Source organism: Diabrotica virgifera, chromosome 10 (assembly GCF_917563875.1).
Source record: "Diabrotica virgifera virgifera chromosome 10, PGI_DIABVI_V3a".
Taxonomy (NCBI): Eukaryota; Metazoa; Arthropoda; class Insecta; order Coleoptera; family Chrysomelidae; genus Diabrotica; species Diabrotica virgifera.
In genome coordinates this window covers 99,146,769-99,155,585 of record NC_065452.1, presented here as the reverse complement: position 1 = coordinate 99,155,585, position 8,817 = coordinate 99,146,769, and the positions used below count along the sequence as shown (strand labels likewise).

General features: G+C 38.7%; 1 protein-coding gene across 1 annotated transcript; it reads right to left on the bottom strand.

The window, feature by feature from the left end:
• Positions 1-353: 353 nt before the first annotated feature.
• On the bottom strand, positions 354-1,721 carry LOC126893124 (uncharacterized). The gene has a single exon (XM_050663071.1). It carries the CDS (start codon positions 1,719-1,721, stop codon positions 354-356), a length of 1,368 nt encoding a protein of 455 aa, XP_050519028.1.
• Positions 1,722-8,817: the final 7,096 nt, after the last annotated feature.

Genomic DNA, 8,817 nt, shown 5'->3' with positions numbered 1-8,817 from the left:
GCTTAGGACCGACTAATAAATAATCATTCAACGATTTACCAAGTCTGGGACTTTTCTGAGACGCATTATATACCACTCGAATTTTAGTAGAGACACTTTCCGATTTAACAACGCAATGGTGTGGGATATAATACTTTCCCTTTGTCCTTTCGCCCTCAGGAACCAATTGCATATGACCTAAATCAATATACTCCTGCATATGGGACGAATATTCCTTTTGCAAACCCGGCTGACGAAACAAGCGACGTTCCAACGAAATAAATCTGTTCAAAGCAACATCATAGCTATCTTTTAAACAAGGCGGCGATTCACGAAAAGGCAAAGACACAACATATTTTCCAGAGACGTCCCGACTATGTGTTTCCCGATACATGGTTTCGTACAGAACGTCTTCCGGTTCTGAAACTGGCTCTTCCGGTATGTTCTCCAGTTCCCAAAAATTTCCTTAACGAAGAATCTAACGAGTCTTTCACATTTGAAAGACAAACAAGCGACGAAGAAGAAGAACAAGTTGACGAAAGGTTAGGTGTGCTAGTTGGGCCCAACAAAATATATCCAAAAACGGTATTTAGGGCATCAGGTTGTCCCGGTTTACCTTCAATTTTACCCTCTAACAACACCTTCGAAAATATACTACAACCAATTAACAAATCGACCGATTGACTACAATTAAATTTGGGATCAGCTAACTTCAAATTTTTAATATAATTCCAAGCAGAAATATCTATATGGGTGCTGGGCAAATCCGAGCAAACCCGATCTGTAATAATAGCCTCCAAATGAAACACCGGTGACTCCTGATGACGAGGTTGGATAGAGAAACTTATTTGCCCCTGATTCAGTTTCGTTTGCATCGAATTGAGTCCGTTAACTTCGAACGAGCAAGGAGTTTTAGGCCATCCCAATTGATTGGCAGCCTTTCGACTAATGAACGAACTCATCGAACCGGAATCAATAAGACATCTCAAGGGTTGTTTCAAGATTTCCTTTTTGGTTTCATTTTTATTTCCTACAAAACTAGCTGCACAATGGGATACTTCAGGAGACGATTCGATTCCCGATGTCCCTGGACTATTATTTTCTGAGGACGACTGACTATTGGAACGGTTTCTCTCGAAGTGTAACAAACTATTATGGAGATGACTACTACATTTGCTACATCTGAAGGATTTAGGACACGACTTGACTGAATGATTAGCCTGATTAAGACACTTAAAACAGGAAGAAGACTCTTTACAAAACTGATATCTCTCTTTTGGCGATTTTTTCAAGAACAACGAACACTGGTTGAGATAATGGCTTTGTTTGCATAGAGCGCAACATACTGAAGACGAATTTGTTACGAACGACGAGCTACTACGATTGTGCCTTGAATCACCAGTTTGGTGTCTGGAGTTGGCCCTTGGCTCCGTGCTATTTGGGGCCCGCGACGACTTCTTTCCCTCACCTATACTACTGTCTAAATTATCATATGCGATGTATTGGGTTTCGATGAACGCTACTAATTTTTTAAATGAAGGAATTTCATTAGACTTATTTTTCAACTCGAATAGCTTAATGGAATCAACATCTAATTTCGACAAAAGCAAATTGAACATAATGAAATCCCAATGCTCAGTGGGAAGGCCTAAAGTTTTCAATGCGGCTAAATTTTCTAAAAAGGTGTCTACTAATTTAGCTAGATTTTTCGAGTTAACCGCAGAGATTTTTTGAACGCCCATTATCGCATCCCAATGGGCGGTCGCACAACGACGAACATTTGTGTACCGTTTAACAATTAAATCATAAGCCACTTGGTAAGGTAATTATCGTTGGTTATGGGCAAATTGCGAATTAAGCTAAGCGGAGTCCCGTCTAAACAACCTTTCAAATATTTGAATTTTTCTACGTTTCCTAGGGCTGCATTGTTATGCACTATCGAATTATAAAGGTCTATAAAGGATGCAAAATCAATAAAATTTCCTTGAAAATGCGGAAGATCAATACGAGGTAAGCGAATGTGCGAAGGATGAGCTCCGCCGGAAGCACAAGACGCTGGACCTGGACTTTCAGATGGTGACCCAAAGAATTCCGCGTCAAAAACTTTTATTTTGTAGAATAAGTCCAAGAATAATTCTCGGACCTTTTCTTCGTCCCCCGTATCTGAATCCGGTACCGACAAAACATTATTAATAATGCTTGTATGCTGCTTTAAAAATTCCTCCTTAATCACGTCTAACTCGCTACACCTTATTTTAAACAACGATCGTAAACTGTGATCAGAAACCGATTTACTACCTAGATCATAAATCGACTGAATGTCATTGAGCGCTGTATGCCGCTGGAATTTTAATTTTCTCGATCTATCCATTCTAATCTTTTATATAAAAAAATTTCAAACAGAAATGAAATGATCAAAATAGAATATTATTAACTGTACTATAAGTTCGACGATAAAAAAAAATGCAATAATAAAGTAATTGATCAAAATAGAATATTATTAACTGTACTATAAGTTCGACGATAAAAAAAAATGCAATAATAAAGTAATAATAAAATACTAACACGAAACGCGATTATAGTCTAAAATCAAAAAATTAAAAGTATAACACAAAAAATATTTCTCTACACCCCTGGTGACACGATCTGGATAAATACAAAATATTTGGTTTCTTAAACGGAGAAACGACAATAATATTAAATCTTTAGACCCATTCGAGGAACGGAAACTCAACACTATTTAGTACCTACTTTGAATAATAAATCACCCGATGCCAACCCCAAATCCGTCACGGTAAACAGATAAGCCTCGCTTCGACACAACGCAAAATCAAACGATAAAACTTTCCTATTAGGTACATATCCCGATATCAAACAAAACAAATATAATTAATAATTAACATATCAATTCTATATTACAAACCTATTGTAATATATAATAATAAACGAATATATGTATTATAATTGCGACGAATCAATCAAACCACCATTTCAAATTTTAAAGTGTATCAAATAATATTAAAAAATAATTCATATCAGGTTAGAAGGATCAAAAATGTAGGTTATTAGCAGGTATTGAACGAAAACAATTTAATAAAATCAACACAAGCAATAAACAATACAAATTACCTGCCAATTACTATTTTTCTTCGATAGCTACTATTGGTAGAGATTAAATGGAAATTCTCATAGGTGCCATACACTTATTAATACACACATTTAAATCAATTGTTGGTGGTCAAATAGCTCAAAAAACGATAACAAAGGAACAATGGATATATGGTAAAAATACTAGGTTACTTACAATTGTTAATCAGGACGCGTCGACCAACGCACTATTTTTTGCGTGTTGACATTTCAGCCGGCTAAATGCATCTCTTCGGGGGAGAATTCTTTTGGACCTCAAATGGTTGAAACGTCCAATTCTTCGACACAGGTGGATTCCGAAAAATAGGCGAGCGAGGAACCACGGGCGTCGACAAGGGTAAAAGAAGGGACATGATTTCGAACTATTTACACAACAAATCAATTGTATGGAATTTCCAACACATATCTTACAACACAATACTGGGTAATTGAAATCGGTATCTATTTTACAGGGTGAATAAAAAAATTAAATATTAAAAAAAAAATTTTAACGTAATAGAAATTATCATACAATTAGATAATTAGATTTTCTTCTTTTTCCTCTCTGCTTTTCTTTATCTATTACAATATATATATCTATATATATATATATATATATATATATATATATATATATTACACTTGAAGTTTCCGCGGGAGCTATATGTGCTTTCTGTTGTTTTCCGGGTTTGACTCCGCGTTGAATAATTTTGGTTTTGATAAAAACCATTATTTTGACGACGTTTCGGCAAGATCTCACTTGCCATTGTTAAGTCAGGTAGTTCCGCTTCTCACTGCTGCTTGAAGTAAACTGAATTTTTACTCACGATACCGTCGCTTATGTAGTTGATCCTGATGCTGCTTGCCCTGCGCGAACTCTGGCTCTTGTTATTGGTCCGGTGTAGGTTGCAGTCGTCGGCGGGATGTTACGCGTGGATGTTGCGGCCTGATTTATTTTGGTCTTTTTCTTCAATACCGTTTTCCAAGTTGTAGGAAGCCGTTGCGCATCATCTCTTTGGTTTAAGCCGTTGGGATTTCTTTCAATTTCTATCGATTCTCTGATTTCCCGTTTTCTTTTTATTTCGATGTTAGCTAACATCGTTGTTTGGTTCAGGTTTATTGTGTGTCCTGTATTTGCGACATGTTGAGCCAGGGATGACGTGGTTTCTCCCCTTTCGATAGCATTTCGGTGTTCTTCTCGTCTTACCTGGATTCTTCGGTTGGTCTGTCCAATGTACGACTTTCCACAATCCCCACACGGAATCTCGTATACACCTTGGCTTTCTAACGATATTTTGGTCTTTGGTGTTGGTAAAATAGTTGAGATCTTTCTGTCCGTATTAAATATCGTTTCTATGTTGTGTTTTCTCAGCACTCTCCCTATTTTCTCTGTCGTACCCTTCACATATGACAGAATGGTTTTGCCGATCGGCTTATTGTCTTCTGTAGGGTCCTTATCTCTTCTTCGAGCATTTTGAGCTTTTTCGATGTTGTATGTTGAGAAGCCGTTTTTTCTTAACGCTGTTTTCACGTTATGCATTTCTTCATTTTGATGTTCTTGGTCTGTCAGTCTTTCGGATCTTGTAATCAAGGTTTTGATGACTGAATGCAATTGTGCAGGATGGTGGTGTGAAGCAGCATTTAGATATCTATCGGTATGTGTCGGTTTCCGATACACTGTATGGCCTATGTGTCCGTCTTGTTTCTTTATTATTAACACATCTAAGAATGGAATTTGATCGTTTTCTTCCAGTTCCATGGTAAACTGAATTTTATGGTAGATATTGTTGATGTGTTCTAAAAAAGCCTTTAGTTTTTCTTCTCCGTGGGTCCAGATAATAAAAGTGTCATCCACGTATCTAAGCCACAGTTTGGGTTTGTATTCAGCTGTTTCTATTGCCCGCTGTTCTATTTCCTTCATAAACAAGTTCGCTATTACTGGTGACAGTGGAGAACCTATCGGTGCTCCCTCAATTTGTTTATATCTTTGTTCCTTATAGATGAAATAAGTGTTATTTAAACAGTGTTTGGTTAGGTTTAGTGTATCCGGTGATATTGGATACTTTTTGCTTATGATGTCCAGTGATTCATCTATAGGAACATTCGTGAAAAGTGAGACAACATCGAAGCTGACTAGCAAATATCCCGGCTCAAGAGTCACACCTTTTATACGCTCGATGAAGTGGCTCGCGTTCTTGACGTAAGAATCCGCTTCCTCCGCGTATGGTTGCAGCTGTTGGGCCAGAAATTTCGCCAGCGGTTGTAAGGGAGATCCGATGGAACTCACAATTGGTCGCAGTGGTAATCCTGCCTTGTGTACCTTGGGTAGGCCGTAAAATTTTGGGCATCTAGATGACTTCTCTCTAGGTATGAGATGGACCTGTTGTTCTTTATTGATATTTGAGGCTTTGATCTTGGCTTTTGTTATTTTCTCTAGATAGGTTGTCGGGTCTGACGAGATGCTTTGATATGTTGTATCATTTAAGATGTCGTTTATTTTTGTTTCGTAGTCTTGAATATTCATCACTACCGTAGCGTTGCCTTTGTCAGCTGGAAGCACGATGATTTCTTTGTTGTTCTTCAAATTATGTAAGGCTTCTTTCTCTTCCCGTGTTAAATTTCTTTTTGGTGGTTTACCACCAAGAACATCAAAATAAAGACCAAGAACATCAAAATGAAGAAATGCATAACGTGAAAACAGCGTTAAGAAAAAACGGCTTCTCAACATACAACATCGAAAAAGCTCAAAATGCTCGAAGAAGAGATAAGGACCCTACAGAAGACAATAAGCCGATCGGCAAAACCATTCTGCCATATGTGAAGGGTACGACAGAGAAAATAGGGAGAGTGCTGAGAAAACACAACACAGAAACGATATTTAATACGGACAGAAAGATCTCAACTATTTTACCAACACCAAAGACCAAAATATCGTTAGAAAGCCAAGGTGTATACGAGATTCCGTGTGGGGATTGTGGAAAGTCGTACATTGGACAGACCAACCGAAGAATCCAGGTAAGACGAGAAGAACACCGAAATGCTATCGAAAGGGGAGAAACCACGTCATCCCTGGCTCAACATGTCGCAAATACAGGACACACAATAAACCTGAACCAAACAACGATGTTAGCTAACATCGAAATAAAAAGAAAACGGGAAATCAGAGAATCGATAGAAATTGAAAGAAATCCCAACGGCTTAAACCAAAGAGATGATGCGCAACGGCTTCCTACAACTTGGAAAACGGTATTGAAGAAAGAGACCAAAATAAATCAGGCCGCAACATCCACGCGTAACATCCCGCCGACGACTGCAACCTACACCGGACCAATAACAAGAGCCAGAGTTCGCGCAGGGCAAGCAGCATCAGGATCAACTACATAAGCGACGGTATCGTGAGTAAAAATTCAGTTTACTTCAAGCAGCAGCGAGAAGCGGAACTACCTGACTTGACAATGGCAAGTGAGATCTTGCCGAAACGTCGTCAAAATAATGGTTTTTATCAAAACCAAAATTATTCAACGCGGAGTCAAACCCGGAAAACAACAGAAAGCACATATAGCTCCCGCGGAAACTTCAAGTGTAACATAATTAACCTCTACGGGGAGGAAATTCTACCAGACATCAGAAGATACGCAACAGCGGCCAAAAAAGAAAGAAAATCCACAAATAGAAACAAACAATTTAGTATATAACTTTTCAAATCTGACACTGGATGAAGCCACGAATAGTGTTCTTGCAAAAGGTTTCAATTTTGCTGTTGCACCTACATACATTCCCGTAGAAAACATCATTACTGAGGTAGAGACTACAATTACTAATCTCCCAGCAGAAACAGCCGAGATCATACGCCAAGACGTATCAAAAATATTAAGAACAGCTAAACCACCAAAAAGAAATTTAACACGGGAAGAGAAAGAAGCCTTACATAATTTGAAGAACAACAAAGAAATCATCGTGCTTCCAGCTGACAAAGACAACGCTACGGTAGTGATGAATATTCAAGACTACGAAACAAAAATATACGACATCTTAAATGATACAACATATCAAAGCATCTCGTCAGACCCGACAACCTATCCAGAGAAAATAACAAAAGCCAAGATCAAAGCCTCAAATATCAATAAAGAACAACAGGTCCATCTCATACCTAGAGAGAAGTCATCTAGATGCCCAAAATTTTACGGCCTACCCAAGGTACACAAGGCAGGATTACCACTGCGACCAATTGTGAGTTCCATCGGATCTCCCTTACAACCGCTGGCGAAATTTCTGGCCCAACAGCTGCAACCATACGCGGAGGAAGCGGATTCTTACGTCAAGAACGCGAGCCACTTCATCGAGCGTATAAAAGGTGTGACTCTTGAGCCGGGACATTTGCTAGTCAGCTTCGATGTTGTCTCACTTTTCACGAATGTTCCTATAGATGAATCACTGGACATCATAAGCAAAAGTATCCAATATCACCGGATACACTAAACCTAACCAAACACTGTTTAAATAACACTTATTTCATCTATAAGGAACAAAGATATAAACAAATTGAGGGAGCACCGATGGGTTCTCCACTGTCACCAGTAATAGCGAACTTGTTTATGAAGGAAATAGAACAGCGGGCAATAGAAACAGCTGAATACAAACCCAAACTGTGGCTTAGATACGTGGATAACACTTTTATTATCTGGACCCACGGAGAAGAAAAACTAAAGGCTTTTTTAGAACACATCAACAATATCCACCATAAAATTCAGTTTACCATGGAACTGGAAGAAAACGATCAAATTCCATTCTTAGATGTGTTAATAATAAAGAAACAAGACGGACACATAGGCCATACAGTGTATCGGAAACCGACACATACCGATAGATATCTAAATGCTGCTTCACACCACCATCCTGCACAATTGCATTCAGTCATCAAAACCTTGATTACAAGATCCGAAAGACTGACAGACCAAGAACATCAAAATGAAGAAATGCATAACGTGAAAACAGCGTTAAGAAAAACGGCTTCTCAACATACAACATCGAAAAAGCTCAAAATGCTCGAAGAAGAGATAAGGACCCTACAGAAGACAATAAGCCGATCGGCAAAACCATTCTGCCATATGTGAATGGTACGACAGAGAAAATAGGGAGAGTGCTGAGAAAACACAACATAGAAACGATATTTAATACGGACAGAAAGATCTCAACTATTTTACCAACACCAAAGACCAAAATATCGTTAGAAAGCCAAGGTGTATACGAGCTTCCGTGTGGGGATTGTGGAAAGTCGTACATTGGACAGACCAACCGAAGAATCCAGGTAAGACGAGAAGAACACCGAAATGCTATCGAAAGGGGAGAAACCACGTCATCCCTGGCTCAACATGTCGCAAATACAGGACACACAATAAACCTGAACCAAACAACAATGTTAGCTAACATCGAAATAAAAAGAAAACGGGAAATCAGAGAATCGATAGAAATTGAAAGAAATCCCAACGGCTTAAACCAAAGAGATGATGCGCAACGGCTTCCTACAACTTGGAAAACGGTATTGAAGAAAAAGACCAAAATAAATCAGGCCGCAACATCCACGTGTAACATCCCGCCGACGACTGCAACCTACACCGGACCAATAACAAGAGCCAGAGTTCGCGCAGGGCAAGCAGCATCAGGATCAACTACATAAGCGACGGTATCGTGAGTAAAAATTCAGTTTACTTC